Source organism: Trichoplusia ni, chromosome 4, assembly GCF_003590095.1.
Source record: "Trichoplusia ni isolate ovarian cell line Hi5 chromosome 4, tn1, whole genome shotgun sequence".
NCBI lineage: Eukaryota > Metazoa > Arthropoda > Insecta > Lepidoptera > Noctuidae > Trichoplusia > Trichoplusia ni.
Genome location: NC_039481.1, coordinates 11,493,635 through 11,517,804, shown reverse-complemented (window position 1 = coordinate 11,517,804; position 24,170 = coordinate 11,493,635). Strand labels below are relative to the sequence as shown.

Genomic DNA, 24,170 nt, shown 5'->3' with positions numbered 1-24,170 from the left:
AAAGGCAAAAAGAAAGAAAGAGTACTCAGTTTATATGGCGATAAATAAACTGGTTTGAGAAAAGCCTGCAGTAGAGCTTACAGGCCGTCAGTGGACACAGATTTTTGATGATCATTGTCTGAATTCCCACGGTGGATGAGATCTCATTGATGGCTCTACATCCGCAACTTGAGTCAAAACATACAAACGTATTTTGCTACACGAGGTTTCCCCACCATCCCCCGTGTGGTGGCCGCGTCAGGCAACAGTTTAAAGTTTCTCCTCGCAGCAGTGCGCGGCTGACACACGGCGCGAGACACACGCGCCACGCTCGACGCGACAGTAAAAGTGATAATATACAAAGCGGTGCCCAGTTTTAGGAGCTAAGGTATGTTATACTTTCCAATTCTGGAGTTTTCTTTGAGAGTTGATTGCTTGCAAATTATCAGTATCGAAATGAAAGTTAACTTAGTTTAGTTAGATTGTTTTTTTATGCGTATTGCAAGTATCAATGACTTGTTGCTGCATATATTTTTTTGTTTACTAGAAAACATTTTAATTTTAAGAAATTTTGCATGTTAATAGTAATAATGAGGAATCACTGAAAAATTTTTAGGAATGAACCCGCGAACGCGATTAGAAAACAAAACTCTGAGCCACTATACAAAACGAAAAATTAGATTTTATATTTAAATGTTTTTTTCAATAATATCTACTTTCTTCAATATTAGTTTATCATACATCATCCGCTTATAACTAGTTAAAGAATAATGGAGCATAAAGTAAAACCCATATTCACGACTATAAGATCTGTAATCAGAGAGAAACAACACAAGTAGTGAAGGTGTGTGTTTACGATTGCTATCGTAAACAAGCACTAGCACGCGCCTACATCCTGGTCACAGCGGTGGTGCTGGTAATCCCCGCGAGCACGCGCTACAGCGAGCGATAGCTGTGCAATCCTTGTTTACCTGTCGGCGGCCGGCATCGCTTTCACCCGCCTTGCGCAACCGCGGTGCGCCTGAACCCGGCGTGACCCCGCACGTCATGTGGATGACTTAGGCCCGCGACGGATATGTGACGCATCTTGTTTCATAAAAACTTTTAGTACAATACATAATTGAGGTTAACATAAATTAAACATTACGATCAATTTACTACAATAATAAATAAAGATAGGGGATGGGCATAAGATAAAATGATTCGTAAAATAAAAGAAATCAGTAGTGAAAAATAAATATCTATGAAAAGTACTAAAAGTGTCACTATACATTCGCAAGTATCAATTTCTTACGCACTGGTATACGATTATAGTATATACTATATACCTACCTTTGCGCGTTGCAGATGACACGCGTTTCGCTGGTCGCGCTAGCGGTGCTGGCGGCGGCGTGCGCGGAGGAGCGCGCGCTGGAGCCGGCCGTGAGGGGGGCGGAGCAGTGCGAGCTGCTGGACGAGGCCGGGCCCTGGAGCGAGCTGCTGCAGCAGTGGGCGCTCGCGGACAGCGGCGGCAGCAGGCATGGTCAGTATGTGGCCTACTACAGCTACCAATAAAATGGCAAGGCGCCGCGCAGTGATTAGAGTCAAAACAAGAGAGAACCGAAATTGAAAATTGTCTATTTATTTCGTAGGTCGCGTGATGAACCTGCCTTCCGGGCAGAGCTACTACATAACGGACCGCGTGGACGGGCTGATGCTACCGCCACCGCCGCCCGCCCACCACGGCAAGCAGCCCAACCACCCAAACTACCCGAACGCGCCGGCGCGGCCCTACGATGAGTGGCAGCACGCGCCGCCCGCCGTCAGCAAGATCGTCAACAGACCCCCAAACCCATACAAGGATAAATTTAAACCCAGTCATGTGAGTAACTTTTAATTTCATGTGAAATGTGTTTATTGCAGTAGTTAATGCACACATTGTCTAATAGCACCGTTTAATATTAGATCTTTACCATTGTTTTGAAGTGAATCTTCATAATTATGTTCATCATTATCGTAGCATGGTACTCAGAGTCGGGCTACCGAACTTTATCATAACTGTCATTATTCAAGTTAAAAAAAAAAACATAACTTTATTATAATCATATTTAATGTATGAGCAGCCCGGGCCTCCGATCCCGGTGCACACGGCCCCGGCCCCGGCCCCGACGAGCGTGGACCGCGTGGACGAGAGTAAGCAGGAGCCGCCCAAACAGATGACGGACACCGCGCTCTACCTGCTCAGCGCCATCGAGAAGCTCGCCTACCGCGCGGACTTCATGGAGAAGCGCCTGCGCAAGATCGAGGACGCCGTACACATCCTAGTGGCGGGAGCCGAAGCTAAACCAGGTACTTACACATCATAATTTTTAAAAAAATAATATGCCTTGTGTAAATGCGTGTATCAATTCGTTTTAAGATATGAATCCATTAATAAATTATAACTTTCAATATCCTCCTTGTTTGAAGAAACCGGTAAACAAAGATTATACCACTTTCGCCACTTATCCAAGAGAAAGTTTGACTCAAATGTCAGGTAAGGCGTGTTTTTGTTAATAAGTATGTATGTGACAGAGCCGTGCATGGAGGAGTTCATACGTGTGGGCGCCAGTTGTTACCACGTGTCGACGGACACGGCGGACTGGAAGGGGGCCAAGTTCGCGTGTCGCCGCCTCAAGGCGCATCTGCTGGAGATCAACACGGAGGTCGAGCGCAGGAAGCTCACCGCCGCGTTGCTCGCCGACAAGCGATACAAAGGTTCACCATACCCTTTGATATTTTATAGACTTGTGACGAATCTATAATACTAAGTGTAAAGTGTCGCAATCAAAATGGGTTTAAGTCAATAAAAGAGAATGTTGACCGAGTTCTAGTGATTTGGTTCTCGAATATTGAATATTTTGGTGTATCATCTGCAGGCGGTGACTACTGGACGGGCGGGCTGAACCCGGGTCTGCTGTGGATCTGGCCGCAGTCGGCGCAGCAGATAGTGACTAACGGCACGTCGAGCGACAACAGCACGGCGTCGGGGGCGCAGGCCGGCATCCCGGGCGCGGGCCGCTGCCTGGCGTGGCTGCGGGAGGGCGCGGGCGCGGGGGCGGGGGGCGCGGGCGCGGGGGCGCGCTGGGGCTACCGCGGGCAGGACTGCGGGCGCGCGCTGCGCTACGTGTGCGAGGCGGCGCCGGACCGCGAGCTGCTCACTAACGACATCCTGCGCGCCGCCAGGCTGCTGCGGGCCCCGCGCGGCTGACACACGCCGCACACACACACACACACACTATTTATTCTAGACTAGGTATTCAATTATCAATGCACTGAACAGAAATATTCGCGCTTTCAACTCGTTGTCTTCTTCCAAGTAAACCAATTGTATATATAGTTATCGTGCGGAGTCTTCCTGATGAAATCGCGAATGTTGGTTGTAATATTAAATAAATTGTTTGAGTAAAAAAAATACACAAACGTTTTAATCTATCTTATATTCCTATAATATTTACAAGTTACAAGAAATCACAACAAAATAACTTATTAATAAATAAAAATTTATTTATTTCGTTTCACGACTGCTAATGACCTCGTATTGCGAAACAAACTTGCAAAACCATCTGAATCTCAAACGAGTTTGATTTAATACATAAATTCGTATTTTGACCAACATTGGACAAACATACTGGCCCACGGTAGTCCAAACGTCGAACAAAACGTTGGTTATCGATCCGTGTTTTATAAATCTTACAGCCTTAAATACCACGTCAGTTTAGAATCAGCAAAATGTTATTGTGATTTTCTGTGAAAATTGAAACTAAATAAAAATTAATTTAATGCAAAATTAGTAACTTTTTGCAAATTTAACAAACACATGATGTGATAAGTTAATTTATAAAATGCCTGTCCTTTGTACTTACGGTTAATATTAGTACAAAACATTCCAATTATAGCGAGTTACTTAAAGCATTGTTATTGACCAACATTGGACATTGGCTATAAGTTATCTAGCGTGGCAATCGTGTTAACTTTAAATGAGTTATTTTACAAACAAATTGATTTTGGAGATCAACTTACAAGAAGTATGAAATTCTTAGATAATATCTCGTACAAACATTACATATCTATTGGCTTAATGATGCCTTTGACAGGTTCTTTACGAGGTGTGGTTATTTATCAAAGTTAGATTAGTCAAGGTCCATTTATTCATTAATGCTTATCAGACATTTACTCACAGAACAAATGATGATAACAATTTTTCTTTATATGTATTTATTTGGAACCATGTATAAATATGACATCTGCCAAAGACTAGATGGCATTGTGCTGTTGTAAAATATTATTTTTATGTCATACGACAAGCTAATGATAAATGGATCTCAAGTGTATTACTTCGCCATAATTATAAGTAACCACACACGTAAAGAGAGGCCAGCGGAAAATGCGCGGGCACTTTCATTAGTTTTAAGTATAACAGCTGAATGATAATGATCTCTGCTCCATATACTACATAAGAAATATATATTTGAAGTATTATTTTTTTCATGAGAACTTTGATATAAATTTGATATTACAAAAAAAAATGTTACAATATAAACAATGTTAGGTTGCAGTAACAGGTACTTAATGGGTAAAGAGCAGAGCGGACTTGTTAGAGACACAATATATACAATGACAATGACGTCAGAGTGTAACAGCAATCTGTTCATTACAGTGTATATCACAGCAACTAGCGTTTTGCTATATAAGTAACATGATTCTGTGATCGGGCGCAGTCTTCAGTCAAACTATCGTAAATTAGAGTAACAATATAAACTGAGGGATGGCATAACGTAAAGAGTAACTGTGAAGGGGCCCGGGACAACGTTACATGGATGGCGAAGTCACGAAAAACTTTAAATGTACAAGAAATACATTATTATAATTTGCGACGAGTGATGTGAGTGACTCGTCGACAAGTGTAACTGGTGTGCGGGCCGGAGTGAGGCAGTCGCGGGGAGACTTTGGTTCGGAGAGGCGGCGGCCGGCGCTGGAACTAGTTGAAGTGGAACTTGAACTGGAAGGGGCTGCCGTGCTGGAAGTGGTGGAAGGGGTTGTGGAAGGGGCCGCCCCCCTGCCGCCCCGACTCCGGGTCCAGCGGGTCCACGCCCGCGTCGAACTGCGCGCGCTTCTCGGGGTCCGTCAGTACCTGACACACACTCGGATCTTACTACTCAGGCAACACACATGTTACGCTTAAAACGCTATCACAGTATTTGTGTGCGCGAAAGACCATCACCCTTTAACTCTTATCATCAATTGAAATTTTATTCATATCACAAAATGAAAGAATATTGACTACTCAATTATCAAACTTAAAAGCAATGATTTGCTTCAAAAAATTTTCTTTACAAGATTATTGATAATAGGTTATTTACCTCTTTAGCGGCGGCGACGTCGATGAATTTCTTCTCTGCTAACTTCTTCTCGTCTCCCTGGAAGTTGTCGGGATGCCACTTCTGCGCCGCCTTGCGGTACGCTTTTATGATTTCTTGTTTGCTTGCCGATCTATAAAACAGACACGTATATCAAATACAAATCAATCCAAACTATGATTTTCGGTGCTTAAACTACCTCTTAAACTGTATTCTTACCTTTTGACATTTAATATCTTATAATAGTCTCTCTGTTCGGACTGTTTCTGTAACTTTTGTGCGCGACTGAGTCCGTCCTTAGCTCGCTGAAGGCCCTCTTCCAACTCTAAGGCTTCTTTGAATGATTGGATGGCTGTAACAAACGAATGACATAAAATGTTATGTAAGGTAATACACAAGATTGACCTGCGATCACCGTAAGGCCGAGCTTGCGAGTGGCGGGGAGGGCACCCTGTCACCCGATTAGCTCACACGTCAGAGTCGAGTGGTCGTGCTGTACGTGCGTCCTTACGGTACCCCTCGTGGAAGAGCCACAAATATGTGATACAAGCTGTTTCCCGCGGATTCACCCGGTTGTCGCCGCCATCTTGGATTTACATTTTGATAGGACTACCGCTTTCAGCTCAATCGAAATCCATGACGAAACGGTAGATAATTTTTGTAGGCACCATCTTAGATTTATATTTCGACGGAGCCATCGGTTTTAATATCCTCGGAACAGATGAAAACGATAAGGTGCAGCACAGACGACAGACTTTTTGTGCGATCGAGCCTGTGGCGCTCAAAAAATCTGCGTGGCACGCAAAAAATCGGTCGCAGATTTTTCTTAGACTTGACCGCACACGACGCACATCTTCGATCGTTCTGTCGGCGGTAGGGAATTATACCTCTGGCGCCGTGATCACGTGCTCAGCGTCCAGCCCTAGCGAATGCGGATTGCCGACTCAAGTGTGCGCCGTCTGTGTTAGTGCGCGTTGAAGCAAACGTTCAATTTTGGAGCGGCGGGGCGCGGTCTGGTCTGCCCAAATTACAGGAATTTTATGTGAGCCGGACTTTTTACGCGTTGCGTGCGTTACTGCATATTTGCATAGGCTTTATTTTTACAGACTACAAAGTGCGTCACGGATAGTCTGTCGTCTGCACTGCACCTAAACGTAATGCAAAAGTTGTAATGTTTTTTGCTGCCATCTTGGATCTTCATTTTGACAGATTTATCTGTTTGAATACCCGCAAAACCTATAAAAGTGACACTTGTGATGATAAATTCGATAATTAGTTGTATCCGCCATGTGCAGACACAGCGGCCTCACCGTCGTCATACATGTCGAGCCCCAGCAGCGCATCGCCGCGCTCGCACAGCAGGCGCGCGTCGCGCCGCAGCTCCAGCGCCGCGCCGCACGCCGCCAGCGCCTCTGCGTGCTGCTCGTCCTGCAGGCACACGGGGTGTTACTGCACCGTATGTACAGACCACGTAACTACTGATGACAGTAGTTACGTGTCGAGACAATAAAATAGTCTTAATTAATCTTTACATGTAATTACACTTTTAAGTTTAAAAGTGTGTATCAACAATAAAAAATAAAGGGTGGAAGGGACATCAACGCATTCCCGTTTTCCAGGGGTTCTGGACACGCACGCCCACGTCGAGTGAGGTGGCGCAGAGCTGCGCATAATCGCGCTCTCCCACCCTGACCAGGGCTAATGGTTAGTACATAGATTTAAGCAGTTTGGCGAAGTTAACGATCGCATGCCCCTTCTATCTTATGTAGAAAATTACGTAAACGTACGTACCCGCGACTCTGTCGATAATTTATAGATGTAAATAACATTAAAATTGGATAATAATAAGTAGACTCCATTTTCCAAACTTTTTCAGAAACCATTTTTTTGGTTCTTTCTTATGCAGTCTAATTAAATATATTAATTCTATAATTTAATTCTAATTTTGCGGCCAGAGAACCGCACTGATAAATAGATACGTTTGACTCAAACATCTTTGATCGTTTACACCATGGTGTTGATATGTAGACAGGTCGAATATTCGGTGATTAAAGCTGTTAAAGATAATAGAACATCTTTTACTAGTATAAAAAACATAAAAATTATCATTAAAATACTGTAAAGAACACCAAAAGAGTCGCGCGCGCGCAGTTGTCACCTGCGGTCGTGTTATAGTTAATGCGCTTCCCGTGCGCTATTGTTGACAAAATGACAAGTACGATAAAGTGTGTATCTTGTAATATCGTTATTGACGAGCTTCTAGCTTATGTTCAAAATAAAATATCGATTGCCGATGAGGCAAGTACATTTTTTTTTTTTATTTATTTATTTATTTATTTATTTATTGGAACATAATCAATTTTACAATGTGTAGTGCTCGTTAACGACTACATTAGTTAAAGTTAAACTGTGTCGCAGCCGTTAGCACCCACCTCCGTGAGGAGTCTTCGGCGTTCCAGCAATTTAACAGAAGTTATACAAAACAAATAAAATAAGGAGTTTTACAAAGGGAAAAATAAATAATAAAATATTAAATATGCTGACCATAATAACTTTTGGGGTGTGTGTATGAGTGGTGTTATGTGTGTGTGTAAGTGTGTGTGTGCGTGTGTGGCGTGGTTGTAATAACTGTGTGTGTGTGTGTGTGTGTTGTTTAGTTATGCGGCTAACTGTGGAAGGTTTTGCAATTTCCGTGGCACTATTGAGTTATTTCTGTTATTTTTTCCCTTTTCTTCAGTTTTTCATGAGTTTTTCTAGTTCATCGTAGGTTAAGGTATGAAGCCATTTGTCCGTGAGTAACCTACATTCCCTTAAGGTAAGCGGGTAGATGTTCAGAATTTTATTGATTTTATTATATAGAACAGGTGCAAGGTAGTGATACTGTCGTCTAACCATCATAACATTGGAGTATAGCGTCTGACATACTCTATTCGCTTTACGACCTCGCAAACCAGTGCTGGGCAGGAATTCTAGTTCAGAGTGTTTACGCATTATTGTGTTGAGGATAATCATCATCAGCCTATCGCAGTCCACTGCTGGACATAGCCCTCTCCAAGTGCACGCCACTGAGATCGATTTTCGGCTTCTCGCATCCAGCTCCTGCCAGCCGTCTTGCGCAAGTCATCACTCCACCGTGCCTGAGGACGTCCTGCACTACGTTTGCCGAGGCGTGGTATCCACTCTAGAACTCGTTTACCCCAACGGTTATCGGTTCTTCGGCTAATATGGCCAGCCCACTGCCACTTGAGCTTGCTGATGCGGTGGGCTATGTCGATGTCTTTGGTTCTCTGACGGATTACCTCATTTCTGATGCGATCCCTCAGAGAAATGCCGAGCATAGCCCTTTCCATAGCCCGCTGAGCGACTTTAAACTTGTGAACCAGCCGTACCGACAGTGTCCACGTTTCGGCTCCGTAAGTCATGACAGGTAGGACGCACTGATTGAAGACTTTTGTCTTTAGGCACTGTGGGATCGACGATGTTAGGACTCGACGTAACTTCCCAAATGCAGCCCAACCCAACTGAATTCTCCTATTCACCTCGTCCTCAAAGTTGTTTCTACCTAACTGCAATGTCTGCCCGAGGTATACATATTTCTGAACAACTTCGAGAACGGCGCCGTGTATCGCAATCGGTTCCGGTAGAACATGTTCATTGAACATGACCTTGGTTTTGTCCAAGTTCATCCGTAGGCCGATGCGTAGAGAAGATTCAGTCAGGCCGTTCAACATCTGTTGTAGGTCCTGTAGCGTTTCCGCCATGATGACGACATCGTCAGCAAATCGCAAGTGAGAGATGTGTTCGCCATTGATGTTGATGCCGCGTCCTTTCCAGTTCAGCGTCTTGAACATATCCTCCATTGCATTAGTGAACAATTTCGGGGAAATAACATCCCCTTGTCTCACTCCTCGATGCAACGGTATGGGCCTTGTTTGCTGATTCTGTACTTGGACGGACATTGTAGCGGCTTCGTAAAGACATCTCATCACTTGGATGTATCGCCAATCTACTTGACAACGCTGCAGGGACTCCAGAACAGACCAGATTTCCACCGAGTCAAAGGCCTTCTCATAGTCCACAAATGCTAGACACAGGGGCTGATTATACTCTTCGGTCTTCTGTATAATCTGCCGCACTGTGTGGATGTGGTCTATGGTGCCGTATCCGCTCCGAAACCCGGCCTGCTCCGGCGGTTGGAATTCGTCGAGTCTTCGCGCAAGTCGGTTCGTGATCACTCTTGAGAACAGCTTATAGACGTGGCTTAGGAGGGAAATGGGTCGATAGTTCTTCAGCTGGGTTTTGTCTCCCTTTTTGAAGAACAGGACGACAACACTCCTACTCCACGCCTCTGGAGTTCTCCCTTCAAACAGGACGGTATTAAAAAGTTTTTGGAGCTCCCCTAGTAAGGGGTTTCCTCCTGCTTTTAATAGCTCTGTTGTAATGCCATCCTCGCCAGGGGCTTTTCCATTTTTGAGCTGTCACAGAGCGATCTCGATTTCGCCACTGCTGACTTCTGGCAGGTCTTCGGTGAAATGGCGTGTTAATGTGGCTCTGGGATCCTCATTTCCGGGATCAGGTCGAGATGCATGCGATGCGTATAACCGGCCATAGAAATTTTCCACTTCCGAAAGGACTGCCGGCACCGAAGAAACGACTTCTCCACTTGTTGTGGTCAGCTTCGTCAAGTGGCTTCTTCCAAGAGATTGTACGAACACCTTTGACCCCCGATTCAGCTCAATTGCTCTTTCAATGAGAGTATTGGAGCACCGGAGGTCGCGTCGTACGTGCTTGTTGATCTCTTGGTTTAGAGCCCGCTTAGCTGACGAAGTGACAGGCGGGTTTTCACGTCGTTTCTTCATAAGCCCTAATGTCTCTTCCGAAAGCTTTGATTTCCTGCCCTTACGCTGCATGTTACAGAATCTCGAACCTTCCTCCCTGAGGATCCGAACCACATATTCGTTGTTCTGGTTAACGTCTGTTGTGGTTTCCACGGCGGCAAATCGGTTCTCCAAATTTGACTGGAACGTTTCAGATCCTGTCATGGTTTGGAGCAGTGTTGGTCGGAGCCTGGCCTTCATCAGACGGAAACGTTCGGCCTTGAAGTTGATATTCAGAGAGCCTCGGACAAGTCGGTGATCGCTCCCGGTGTTAAACCTATTGATCACGGAGACGTCTCTGAATATGTGCTTCTTGTTCGTCATGATGAAGTCAATCTCATTTTTAGTCATAGTGTCGGGGCTTTGCCACGTCCACTTCCTTTGAGGCTGCTTCTTGAAAAAAGAGTTCATCAAAAAGAGCCCCTCGCGTTCGAGGAAGTTGACGAGCATTTGCCCCCTATGATTCCTGCTTCCAAATCCATGGGATCCTACTGCCGATTCGCCGCAAATCTGTACTCCCACTTTAGCGTTAAAGTCCCCCATGACAACGGTGTAATGGGTCTTTGTAGTGAAGTGGAGGGCCCTTGATATATCATCAAACATATCCTCCACTTCATCGTCTGAATGTGTCGAGGTCGGTGCGTACACTTGCACGACCTTAAGGCTATACCTGTCGGTGAGCTTTATGATAAGGTACGCTACCCTGTTCGACACACTAGACACCTCCACAACGTTATCAGCTAGGGACTTATTAACCAGAAACCCAACGCCACCTTGAGATTGTTGGTCTCCCTCTCGGAAGTACATTAGGTGACCTGATTCGAGGGTTATGGTGTCCTCCCCCTCTCTTCGAACTTCACATAACCCTAATATGTGCCACCTAATCTTCCCAAGTTCCACCTCGAGTTGCGCCAGATGCGAGTCAAGCCGTAGCGTGCGGCCGTTGTACGTCGCAAGAGTCAGATTTATTTGGTGGCCTCCCGTAACCCGGAGATTCTTCGCACCCCCTGTCCCGCCGTAACCACGGTCGCCACCGTGACCGGGAATAGCGGGACTGCCGGGAACTAGGGGCCGTGGCTTTTGTGTGCTGCCCATAGAGGTATTTAGCCTACTGCTATCACGCTGGCCAGACGGGTTGATAGAGGGTTTTTTTCCGAGTTTTCCTTCTCTCGCACTGGTGTTCGGTTCATTTTGACTCCATTAGTCGACTTCTACGACACCCACTGGAAGAAGGGGTAGCGACATATGTATTCTTAAGCCGTCGCTACACGGCAAAGCCGAGGATAAAGGCGTGTCTTACTGTAGGAACTTTACAAAGAGCATAGAGTTCTTGTGTGGGAAAACAAATAGGTTTGTGTGCCATGACTTTTAATACAGCTCTCTGTGCTCTTTCCAGCCTATGTAGCAAAGTCTTGCCAGCGCTTCCCCAAGCTATGATGCAATACGTTAAAATAGAATGCGCTAATGCTGAGTACACAATTTTTAGAGTCCCAAAATCAGCAGAAGATCTTAAGTTTTTAAATACAAATATAAGCTTTCTGACACGTGATACTAGTGAACTGATATGTTCTTGCCATCTCATTGAACTATCAATGATTACACCAAGATATTTTATGATATTTGTTTGCATTACAACATTGCAACTACAGTTATCAGTAGCAATGCAGTGGCAATTGTGGGCAGTAAGGTGGAAGGGTGAAACTGGTTGTGATGCTATACTGGGCGCAAATGTTATAAACTTAGTTTTTTCAAGATTCAGGGTAAGGATATTGCCCGTAAGCCATTTCATAACACGCCGTAAAGCAGTTTCCGCATAAGAACGAGTTTGCTGCCAATCGTTTCCGTGGACAAGTACTACGGTGTCATCTGCATACATTATCAACTTGGTGTTAGGTAAAGTGAGGTTACAAAGTTCATTTACGTAAATTAAAAACAGAGTAGGTCCGAGAACACTTCCCTGCGGGACTCCGAAGCTAAGGGTCTCCTCTTTGCTGCTGTAATTACCAATTTTGACGTTTTGAGTACGTTCAGTTAAGTAACTTTTAAAAATTTCAAAAGCCAGCCCTCTAATGCCAATCTTATTCAATTTGATGAGCAAGAGCGGGACAGAAATAGTATCAAAGGCTTTAGAGAGGTCAAGAAAAATCGCTATGGATTTTACTTTGTTTTTGACATTATAAGCAACAGTACTCGTTAATTCAAGAACAGCGTCTTCGGTACTTTTTCCTGATCTGAAACCATACTGATTCCTGGCAATAATATCTTGAGAGTTAAGGTAATTTAGAAGTCTCTTGCTTAGATTTTTTTCTAAAATCTTAGACAAAGTCGTCAAAACAGCGATAGGTCTGTAGTTATTGACACTATATCTGTCTCCGCTCTTGTAAATAGGGTGTACTAGGGCTTTTTTAAAAACTGAGGGAAAGACGCCTGATTCGAGACAAAGGTTAAATACATGGCATAAAATAGGAACAATAATATGCCTGCCTTCTCTGACCAGAGTGGTCGATATTCCGTCCCAACCCACGGCGCTCTCTTAACTGAGGCCAAGTATGATTTGTTCGCTCTTGAGCGTCCGTATTAAATATGGCCATGGAGTCACAATTGGCAGCCAACGTTTCAAATTCAGGGACAGTCTGGGAGTGGGCACGCCCAGATATGATTTTCGATGCTAAGGTTTTTCCTACGTTTGCAAAGAAATCGTTCACTGCATCAACAGATAAAGAGGGATCAGCTTTTAGAGTCAGCAGCTCATTAGCATTTGATTTAGTGGTGCTTAAGTTAGCGATAGATTTTATAAGTTTCCAGGTTGCTTTTGGGTTCTTGCGGTGTCTTTGGAATTCTGAGCGCTCATATATACGTTTTAGCTTTTTTAGTAGATTATTACAGAATGACTTATAGCGTGTGTAGGTAACTTTAAGAATACAGTTACCCGGGTCTTTTTTTATTTTCCGATACATTTTATCTCGGTTGCGTATACATTTCAGGAGCCCAGGCGTCATCCAGGGTTTAATAATACGGCTTTTACTGGGAATGACTTTACAGATAGAATTATTATTTATCACCTTCTGTATTATATTAACTAATTCGGTAGCAGCGTCATCTGCAATGTTACAGTCCAAAACAGGTGAGAAGTCGACTTCATTAAACTGCTCCACGCAACCTTTTATATTGACCCGGCGAGAAGTTATGACAGTTTTCGGAGAGTTATATTCCAGTTGGCAAAATACAATTACAGGGGCGTGATCTGTAATGAAGGAGTCAACCACCAAAGTAATTGCAGCCTTGTTGCTTTTAATTATCGCATGGTCGAGGCAGCTATTTTTACGGGTATTAAAGAGATGACCGGGTAACATTCCATGCGAGGCAACTGTGTTTAGGTAAATATCAGAATTTGCATCAATATTAGTTGGTGATATATTTATATTAATATCTCAAATTATCACTATGGTTTTGAACATTTTAAGTGAATTAAGGGTACAGTCTAAACTATTAGTAAAATTTTGGATATTTCGATATGATGGCGATCTATATAATGCTACTAAAGCAACTTCTGAGGAGAATTTGAGAATCAGACAATTAGCCTCATGAAATAGTGGGACCTCTACTGTAAATCTCATATTCAGTCTAGTATAAACGACGATACCTTCATTCTGGTTACTATAGTCTGACTTGAACGATTCAAAGCCAGAGATTTCGGGAAGAGTTGGACATTTGCTGAGCCAACATTCTGACAATACAATAACATCGAATTGCACATTGGTTCTATACAATAGAATAAGTAAGTTATTTCAGTTTGCGGTGTTGCCTAAGCTTCTTATGTTTAGATGAAATAATTTAAGACCACACATGACAGAAGTATTTAAATAAGTGCTACATTGTTCCGAGGTGCACTGGTATGATTTAGAAACTGAGACATTTTCAAGATCATTTGTAAGATTAGAAATCTCGTCATCCATTTGGGAACGTTAAATTAAACAATGTGATCATGATTTTATGTAATTTATCTGAATAAGCCCAAAAGGCCTGATTCAGAGTGGTTCTGCAAATGGATAACTGAACCGCGTAAAATATAGCCATAACATTAAGCACCGTCATTATGAATTTTCTTCCACTGTATATTCTGAGTGGGTGTAGAAGTGTGAATGTGTGTGTGTGTAATAGTTTGAGGTAGTCATTTGTGTCATTTTGTGAGTGTTTGATGTGATGTTTGACTTGAATTTGTGTATTGAAGACTGAAAAAACTAAATAAAGTAGCAAAGGTCGCATATTACAAAAATATAAAAGAGAAAAAATGTAAACTGAACCACAAATTACAGGATATCTAGTGATTAAAATATAACTTGCTAGTCACTTGGGACCGTCTGCCTTTGGTAGATCCGACTCGCTTTTAATTAAGATATGTTTAGCTCCTTCTTTCTCACGAAGAAATATTTTACCGCCGCTCACCCAGCAGAAGCGATAGCCATTGCTACTGGCAAAGTCTTTAGTTAAGAACAAAAGTCTTTTCATTTTTGGTGTTAAATTTTCTGACACAAAAACCGGTCTAGCCGGTCCACTTATGCGAAGATGTTCTGTAGATAATTTATTATGTTTCTTGTTGTATTCCTTATACATACGAATGAATTTTTCTTTTGTGAGATTTGTAGTGAAGTCGACGATAATTGTTCTGTTTATTGAGTCAGATGGCCCCACCCGGTATAGATCTTTTATCTCGTGTGCTTGTACTGGATCGTTTACAACAGAGCCGACCCCCATCACGGTATTTGTAATTTTGTAAGTTTGGTGAAGATATGTGCATCGGCATTTTCGAGTGAACAAATCCAGAAATCAAATACTTTACTGATTGAATCACTATCATCTGATGTGCGCAGAACCGTCCGTAAAGGAAAAGGCAAGGATAATCGTGTCTTGAACGATATTGTAGCGATTTTCAAAACAACGGAACCTGATTTGCTGCCGGTTTTTGTGGCCCGCGATCTCGAGAAATTACCACCTATCACTTTTGATCATTTGGATGTATCTAAGCTCCTTAAAGACTTAGTCCTAGTACAGGCTGAAATTAATAACATTAAGTCTACATATGTGACGCAAAGTGAGCTGCAAAATCTTAAGGCAGTTTGCGAAATGAATTTTTCGGCCCTACCGAATCCTAATGTAAACACTGAAAGAGGTGCACAGTATGATAAAGCGATACAAGCTATGGACAAATGTTCAATTCAAAAAGCAAAACGATTGAAAACTAATTTAGGACAGGGTAGTTCAGAAATACTTTTTCAAACGCCGGCTAGCCGTTACGAATTCAATGGCAACAGTGAAGAAACAATTCACGCGCCTAGCGACGAATGCTCGACCGATGCGTGATTGTTACCGTTATCTATTACCACTGCTCACGGACCGAGCGAACAGCTGAGTGAAGAGGTGACTCACGTACAATCATCCTTGCAGCGAGATCAATATGCAAGCGTTGCATCTATGAAATCGAATGATGATTTTATATTGGTGCAAAATAAAAAGCGTAAGGTAAAGGACAGACTTAAAGGAAGCATGGGTAGCGTTATAATCGAGTCTGCAGATAAATTCAGACCGGCTGACATACGATAACCCTCGGTTGTGTGCAATAAAAACTGTGCTACAGGAAAAGTGTTTTCTAGTTTTTAGTGTTTACATGCCCACAGACTCAGCGGCAAATTTAACGGAGTTCACGGATATTTTGAGCTCGGTGAGTGCAATAGTTGATAACTGTAGTGAAGAAAACGTTTACATCCTACGACACTTTAATGCTCATCCGTCTGAACAATTTTTTGATGAAATGTCTCAGTATTATAACGAACAAAATTGGAAATGTATTGACATAGAAATGTTAGGAATAGGATCGAGCACGTATACGTTTCTAAGTGAGGTCTACGGGTCTAAAAGGTGGCTTGACCACTGTTTAGTAACGGAAGCAGCCCTGAAATCAGTTGGGAACGTTAATGTTCTACATGACGTTTTATGGTCTGATCACTTTCCCCTAGTAATTGAATGTTGTTTAAATACAATCTTACCAAAGAAAACTGTGAGTAGTGTAATCCCGAATAGAATTCTGTGGGGGGATAGAAACTCTAGTCAAATATATATCTATCGAAAAGAATGTCATGAGAAATTACGATTAATTGACTTCCCTCAAGAATTAAGTAAGTGTTGTGATTATGTTTGTAACAACCATAGTCACAGGAATGTAATCGAGGACTTTTATTTACAAATCGTAGACGCCTTAAGCAAAGCAGCAGTAGTGGGAAGGGCTAATAGCAACAGACCTTCTAGAAAAATTGTAGGATGGAATACCCATGTTGCCGACGCTCACAGGCACGCTCGGGAACAATTTCTGTGGTGGGATCTGAATGGAAAGCCCATGTCTGGGAATTTGTAAAATGAAATGCGCGAAAGTAGAAAAATCTTTAAGTCACGTGTCAAATGGTGTCAAGATCATAAAGATCAACTGAAAATGGATGTCTTGACGTCATGTCATGCTAAACATGACTTTAAAGGATTTTGGAAGCAGACAAACAGGTTGCAGAGTAAAGCAGGTGTGCCTGTGAGCGTCGACGGCGTGAGTGATTCAAAAGAAATTGCCAACCTTTTTAAAGAACGGTTTTTTGTAAAATCGCCACTAGGGCCGTCACGTATGGTGTTGGATGCTCAACCCGGAGTGGAATTACAGGTTAAATTTCACGCTGCCGAATTAGCTAAAATTATAAAATCTATGACGCGACGTAAGTCCCCTGGCCACGATGGGTTGAGCATTGAACATCATCAATATGCGGGTCCACATCTACCGAGAGTCCTTGCCATGTTGTACAGCTTCTGTGTTAGTCACAGTTACATGCCAGATGAGATGATGCGTACAGTTGTTGTGCCCATTGTTAAAAACAAAACTGGGGACCTCGCAGACAGCAGCAATTATAGGCCAATTTCACTCGCCACGGTAATATCAAAGGTGTTTGACAGTGTGCTTAACAGTCAGTTAGACTATGTCATCAGCCTTCACGACAACCAGTTCGGATTTCGGTCTGGGCTGTCGACGGAGACTGCAGTGTTGGGTCTTAAGCATACTGTCACGTATTACACACAGAGGGGAACGCCCGTTTACGCCTGCTTTTTGGACCTTTCAAAGGCATTTGATCTGGTTTCCTACACAAAGTTGTGGCAAAAATTAGAAAACACTAACCTACCAAAAGAACTTCTTAACATCTTTAAATATTGGTATGGAAGCCAGATCAACAATGTACGCTGGAATGGAGAGCTGTCTGAACCATATAGGTTGGAGCGCGGGGTGAGGCAGGGGGGGGTTAAGTTCACCTACGCTCTTCAACCTTTATGTTAATGATCTGATTGAGGAACTTAGCAGTACCAGAGTCGGTTGCCATATAGATGGTGTCTGCGTCAATAATATTAGTTACGCAGACGATATGGTGCTGCTGAGTGCGTCGGTCTGTGGGTTGAGAAAACTTGTGGCCCATTGTGAAGGATATGCAGAACAACATGGCCTGATATATAATTGTAAAAAGTCGGAAATCATGGTTTTCGAGGCTGGGGGTAAAAACACTAGTGCCATACCACCTGTTGCAGTCAATGGGATACCATTAAAAAGAGTGTATAAGTTTAAATATCTGGGTCACTCATTGACCCCCAGCCTTCACGACGATGACGACATTGAACGGGAGCGGAGAGCGTTGTCGATTCGAGCGAACATGCTGGCCCGTAGGTTTGCACGTTGTTCCCTTCAGGTAAAGATCACACTCTTTCGAGCTTACTGTACTTCTTTCTACACGTGCAGCCTTTGGGCCAGATATACTCAAAAGTCGTACAGCGCTCTCCGCGTTCAATACAATAACGCGTTTAGGATACTGGTGGGGCTGCCTCGCTTCTGTAGCGCATCAGGAATGTTTGCTGACGCACACGTAGATTGTTTTTATGCGACCATGCGAAAGAGATGTGCCTCTCTGGTGCGCAGGGTGCGGGCCAGCTCCAACAGTGTCCTGACTATGATTGCTGGGCGTCTGGATTGCTCATACGTAAATCATTGTTGTGCCGTCTCGCATGGGATAAAGCAGCGGTGACCCGTGTGAGTTATTCGAATCAATAAAGTTAATTTATAAGTTAAATTAAATTATGAAATGTTACTCTAACAATAGTTTTAAGCAAAACTAACATTATTGAGTCATGGTTACTTGAATAAAGAAATTATATATATTATTATAAAAACAGTAGTCGCCGTACAGTGCAACAGCCTCTACAAGTAGGTACATGTATGTGCTTACCTTGGCGAGACACGTGCAGAGCCACTTCCTGGCCTCGAACACGACGAGCGTGACCTCGTCCTCGGCCCGCAACACCTTGTTGGCGGCCGCCACGCAGCCGGGGAAGTCCCGCGCCTCGCTCAGCTCCTCACACTCCAGCAGCAGCTTGTCCACCTTCTTCACCTTCTTGTAGAACGGGAAGCATTTCTTGTGCTCCGGGTCCAGTTTCAGACATTCGCGGATTTCCTGGTCGTTAATAAATAGGTAGGTATATGAAAAAATTGCGAACTCCTCTATTATTGTTACTAAAACCAAATAATTACAACAAAAAATTATAAATCGAAGTGTAAATGCAATACTGTTCTATACCTTGAGCGCATCGCTAACGTGTCCGAGGCGGTACAGCAGCGTGGCGAGGCGGTAGTAGCCGTCCGTGGAGTCCTGCTGCAGACGGTTCACAGAGCGGATGTCCGACACCGCCGAGAACAAGTCATTCTGCACACACACACAATACCATCAGAATGGACTTAGTTACCGCCTCCTAAAGTCACCCGCCACACAATGGACCAACTTGAAGCCTACGTGCGGAAAAGGGAGACAGCCCATCATCAGGGATCCAGACGATCCCGTGAACCTAGTTATGTAGGAAATTGTTTTTAACGACTATTTTACTCATATAGGAAGCTCAAGATACTATTTTGTTAGATTTTCATGTAGGGGGGGAAAAGAAAACAAAATTTTAGTACACTCGTACTTCTAAATTTAAAGTCACAGGTAGATATATTAGTGAGTTATGCCGGCGTGTGGCCTACCATGGCTATGTAGCACTCGGCCCTGAGCTGGCGCAGCTGCGCGGCCCAGGGCGACACGTCCAGCAGGCGCGAGGCCGTGTCGGCGGCGGCGCGGTGGTCGCCCCCGCGGTAGTAGGCCTCGGCCAGGCGCAGCTCGGACGCGTACTCGTCGATGCGCTGGTACTGGCTCAGGGCCTCCTCGTTGTGCGGCTCCGCGTACGTCTGCACACCACACACACGTATTAAAAGTATCAAAAACACCTAATTACAGTATTCATACGTGTCATGGTTATTTCTTTTCATTCGGTCTAGCTTTTTCCCAACCATTTTGGGGTCGGCTTCCAGTGTAACCGGATTCAGCTAAGTACCAGTGTTTAACAAGGAGCAGCAACCTATCTGACCTCCTCAACCCAGTAAGCTACGCAACACGATACTCCTTGGTTAAACTGGATGTGAGACTTTCAAGCTTCTGACTACCTGTAACGACTGTCAAAGGTGTAGGAATAACACCCGGGACCCACAACTTCAACCACAACAGACCCGGGAAACACGGAGGAACTCGATATGACAAAGATGGTCACCCATCTACGGACCAACCGCGTCAAGCGTAACTTAACCTTATGCAGTTATAGCTTTACATTCTACCAATAAAATAGTCATAGCAAACGTCAAACCGAAACGTTGGGATTAAAACCTGCCCTAGAAAATCAAAACGACATTTCATCTTTCTGCGTAGTTCATACGAAAGCAATAAAAAGCTTACTTAAAAAAGTTATTTTCTTAAAACTACTTTTTCATAAAACCTACAAGTGAGTTAAATACATGATACAACCGGGTATTATCGTTCCGTCACTTAACTGATTCAAATATTGACATCATAACGAGACAACGTTATCTCCATTGTCCACGTTACATTACGTGGTTTCACCAGTAGATATACCTACCTAATTATTATCACTAACGAGTGCAATAACTATCTATTAACATACAAATTATTTAAACTTAGCATAATAAAAATAATTTACTTTGAATTACGGTATTTAAACATACAATTATTCAATATTTAAATCATAATTTATATCATCATAGATTATTTATATTTATAGACATTATTTTATTGTGCCAACAAGAAACTAATACCAATTACAACTCAGAAATTTGTCACCTGATAATTGCTTATTTTATTGAATTGAGAAAATCATTTTGATAAATGAAATGTAGGTAATGATAGGTATGTAATTTATTTAACATAATGTTTATTTATATTAACTGTAATCGTAAGTGTCGTTAAGTCTGCGTAAAATGTGCGCGGCATGGCTTCGACACGGTTCCACCTCATTAGTGTACCGTAGCCGCGTACCGCGTAGTAGCAAGTATAAGCTATTGCACATGCTGACGGCGACACGCGGGTCGTTGCTCCGAGCATGCCTTGCAGTAGAGTTCTCAAGACGTTACCTTATAGTTCCCACAATATCACTTATGGTTGGCAAGAATCCAGACCACGACAAAAAATATATTAAATTTACCAAATATAAACTAGTATATCGAAGTTTCTACTGCCGACTTTAGTCTTTTCTAACAGCATTTTACGAAGTGTGGATGGAAATTATTTAACTTCGAAATCTATAAATACTAGGTCCTTTCTTTCTTATATGTCACTTCATTAATCATTCTGTATATAAATGGCAACACCAAGGCATGTACCGCCACCTTAAGAACTCTAAAATTGATGCAATCTTGATGCTGACAATCTCATCAATTGTTTGTAAACTTGTGGTAAAAGCAGTTTAACTGGTTTTTATCACACCAACCCTGATCAAGACTAAGGACCTGAGAAATATAATACAAGATAGAAAATAATTTTCAACACAAGGTCAAGAGCCTGTGCTGACAGAGCGATAGAACACGTACAATAAGTAACTATAATTTACGACATGTCCATGCAACTGCACAAACATTAATAAATCTAATTAAACAAAAGAATACTTATAGAAAATTGTTGCACGGCTGTTCTTTACATTTTAAATGTACCTATGGTATTAAAACTATTAACATAAAATAATAGGTGTGACGCCTAGATTTTGCGACTGAGAAATAAATAAAATACATCATGACTATTTTCAGTCGCAACTTCAAATGGCATTCTAGTAATAAAAACTGATGTACATATTTTTAGTTTAGGCAAGTTATACAACTTAATATGGAATTAATATTTCACGTATCTAACTACTAATATTCAGCTTGTCATTTGCACGCATGCAAAATAAAATTACAAGGTGAAGTATGTTATATTAGTATGTTATGACACGTCACACAGCCCCGCGTCGCAACATTAATATTGAAACAAGCTCGATTCGCCACACTAGCGCACCCGCATCAGAGACCAAAAGCCCGGTACCTACAGCATGCGACCACGTCAACCGACATGAAATCTCAATTACAATATTATTGTTTAACTTTTAGATTCGCCGTCAAGTGGAGGTGGTTTGATAAAATGCTATGCACTTGGAATTAGCTTCATGTCGTGAACTCACTCAGGCGAGAGTTACGACTCTCTGATAATACTATTTAATATCATGGCCAAGTATACAAAAATCTGAGTTGCTAATTCATTGCTTCAGCGAATACAACATTCATCTAAAAACTAACACTTCCTCCAACACTGAATTTATTTTTTTATCAACTATACATGGAGTACCAATATAAACCAATTTGCTTGTTATCTAATCAGTTCATATCCACCCACACTCTAGTCATAAATGCATTTTGATGCTTGACTATGGGATTATACAATAATTTTCATAAAAAATAGGTTAAGGCCATCACAAATCAATGAGATTAAAAGCAAAATATATAAGTATTCAGCTTATGCTGAAATTAAAATTTAAATGTTTGTAACATAAGTACATTGTGTCAATCGGATATGACCCGTGACCTACAGATAAGATACTCACAACTTGTAGGTAATCCTCCTTGGCGTCTGTGTATTGCGCCAGTTTCAGGTACACATTGGCACGGTGTAGCCGAGCTGCTGTGAAGTCAGACTTTATCTCCAATACCTAAAAACCATTAACATATTTAGTACTTCTCATGAATGGAAATTTTTCAAATTCAAAAAAATTATGAACATCAGCCTTGTTATACTAGAGTTAAGCTATGAGTTTTAAAGTTTATAAAAATCCCATATATTCATGAGTACATGATGGTTAACTGCTTTCTACTCTAATGGTACCTGTAAAAATGTTTTGCATATTTGTAGAAAAAAATGTTTTAAATAGTGTTTTAAATAAAATTTGTGTAAGAACTTTACTACCATAGCATGGAATGTGAATTTGATTCCTTATAATGCCAACTATTGGCATTTGGTGCTTAAATAATGTATAAAAATCAACATTATTTGCAAAGTATGTTAAAGCAAACCAACTGATGTAAAACTGAATTAATAGGTGAATAATTAAATTACAGGTGTCACAGAAATTAAATAAGTAGAAATTATGTTCTGAAAGTATCAGAGCATTAAATGTATTTCTGGCCTCAATGCTATATCAAAAAAATATGGTAATGCTCTACATACATGTGACAAGTGAATGGGAAACTTACCTTACTAAAATCTTGTAGTGCAAACTTGGCCTTCCCAAGTGCATAGTACACTGTGCCACGCTTGAAGTATGTGAGGTAGTTGTGTGGGTCTCCCTCTGTACAGAATGAGACATATTATTATAATAATTGTAGATCATACACAAGTACTTGCCAAGACGTCAATTACATGTACAATAGACTAGCAGGTGTTAGATCTATTTGTAGCGGTTTAACTGTTGAGAAGATTAAGGGGACAAGTTCTAAGCCGAATTTATCTAATAGGATAGAAAAAAAGTATGAGTTGTAACAATGACCAAAAATCATTTTAAAACTTATATTCATAGAACAGTACACATCTAATCTTGTTGATATTATCTAAGATGAAACATTCTGTGCAAGCCAGAGATTGTTTTTGAGTTATAACTCAAACAGAGCAAGTAACAAGTTATTAAAATCCTTTCTGTCATTAATACTCCGTCGAAGCGGCATCGGGCACTTCAGCGTATATCGTGTTATTGGCAAAGGTAGATAGCCAGACACTTACCAACGGCTGCGTGATAATGCGTCAGAGCATCAGAGAGCTGTCCTCGAGCCAGGAAGTCACGACCTAAGTCCAGGTGTTTGTTTACCTCCGCCGGTGTCGCAGACTCTGAAACTACACACCGACAATTCGCATCACGTACTTTCACACAAAAAACAACTATAAAATTATAAATTGTGCAGGTTAAATCCAGAAAAATACACACATTCTAACATTACTTCTAGCACTAATAAGACAAGGCATGGTGTGACTTTGTTCCAATTGATATTTACTAAGTAGTCCATTATTAATCTATAATTTAATTACTGCAGTCTTTATGGCTAATTCACAACAATTCAATTTCAATACAAAATAATTATTTGACAGAGCCACAATCCATCTTTCGTTCGTCTCTTTTCGTGGTTTTTTCTGATTGGTCCAAATCAGACAACGAGATTAGACAACTAGTTTAAGTAGTTGCCATTACGTGAAAATAATTAATTACAATAGTTATTTTTCTATTTTGTTTCTGGAATAAATTTAATATACGAGTATTTAATTATTAATAGTATTATAAAGTTAATAACACTATTTAGAACAAATAAAATATTTCAAGCATTCATTTCTAGACGAAATCATTTTAACGTGTTGCCAATTATTTTATTACTAACGAGTTTTGGTTGCACAAAGTAAGGATTTTATTTAATTTGAAGATTAAGTTCTAGATTTCTTTGGAATAATATTATTTTCGTTCGTTCCGTTTTCTT

At 41.8% G+C, this 24,170-nt stretch overlaps 3 protein-coding genes across 3 annotated transcripts; 2 read left to right on the top strand and 1 right to left on the bottom strand.

Moving 5' to 3' along the window:
• Positions 1–12: 12 nt before the first annotated feature.
• Positions 13–3,414, top strand: LOC113493015. The gene is made up of 6 exons (XM_026870783.1): positions 13–367; positions 1,327–1,501; positions 1,611–1,840; positions 2,082–2,307; positions 2,533–2,715; positions 2,877–3,414. The coding sequence occupies exons 2-6, from the start codon at positions 1,327–1,329 to the stop codon at positions 3,206–3,208; spliced, it is 1,146 nt and encodes a 381-aa protein (XP_026726584.1). The 5' UTR covers positions 13–367; the 3' UTR covers positions 3,209–3,414.
• Positions 3,415–3,422: 8 nt separating this feature from the next.
• LOC113493013 (dnaJ homolog subfamily C member 3) lies at positions 3,423–23,841 on the bottom strand. Its single transcript, XM_026870782.1, has 11 exons — positions 23,630–23,841; positions 23,428–23,538; positions 22,905–22,999; positions 22,259–22,363; positions 19,326–19,526; positions 18,883–19,008; positions 18,535–18,759; positions 6,668–6,785; positions 5,577–5,709; positions 5,361–5,490; positions 3,423–5,131 (listed from the first exon to the last, which is right to left on the bottom strand). Exons 1-11 carry the CDS (start codon positions 23,706–23,708, stop codon positions 4,979–4,981), a joined length of 1,476 nt encoding a protein of 491 aa, XP_026726583.1. The 5' UTR covers positions 23,709–23,841; the 3' UTR covers positions 3,423–4,978.
• On the top strand, positions 6,806–15,827 carry LOC113493016. The gene is made up of 2 exons (XM_026870784.1): positions 6,806–7,659; positions 15,012–15,827. The coding sequence occupies exons 1-2, from the start codon at positions 7,536–7,538 to the stop codon at positions 15,593–15,595; spliced, it is 708 nt and encodes a 235-aa protein (XP_026726585.1). The 5' UTR covers positions 6,806–7,535; the 3' UTR covers positions 15,596–15,827.
• Positions 23,842–24,170: the final 329 nt, after the last annotated feature.

What these genes read in the sequence shown, in the direction of transcription:
- LOC113493015 (XM_026870783.1), top strand. Translation starts at nt 1,327, where the DNA reads ATGACACGCGTTTCGCTGGTCGCGCTAGCGGTGCTGGCGGCGGCGTGC. An exon ending in CAGCGGCGGCAGCAGGCATG is followed by an intron (nt 1,502 to 1,610) that starts GTCAGTATGTGG and finishes TTTATTTCGTAG; the next exon opens with GTCGCGTGATGAACCTGCCT. An exon ending in GGGAGCCGAAGCTAAACCAG is followed by an intron (nt 2,308 to 2,532) that starts GTACTTACACAT and finishes TGTATGTGACAG; the next exon opens with AGCCGTGCATGGAGGAGTTC.
- LOC113493016 (XM_026870784.1), top strand. Translation starts at nt 7,536, where the DNA reads ATGCGCTTCCCGTGCGCTATTGTTGACAAAATGACAAGTACGATAAAG. An exon ending in ATCGATTGCCGATGAGGCAA is followed by an intron (nt 7,660 to 15,011) that starts GTACATTTTTTT and finishes GTAATTTTGTAA; the next exon opens with GTTTGGTGAAGATATGTGCA.
- LOC113493013 (XM_026870782.1), bottom strand. Translation starts at nt 23,708, where the DNA reads ATGGACTACTTAGTAAATATCAATTGGAACAAAGTCACACCATGCCTT. An exon ending in CCGAGTGCTACATAGCCATG is followed by an intron (nt 19,009 to 19,325) that starts GTAGGCCACACG and finishes GTGTGTGTGCAG; the next exon opens with AATGACTTGTTCTCGGCGGT. An exon ending in GCTCGACATGTATGACGACG is followed by an intron (nt 5,710 to 6,667) that starts GTGAGGCCGCTG and finishes CGTTTGTTACAG; the next exon opens with CCATCCAATCATTCAAAGAA.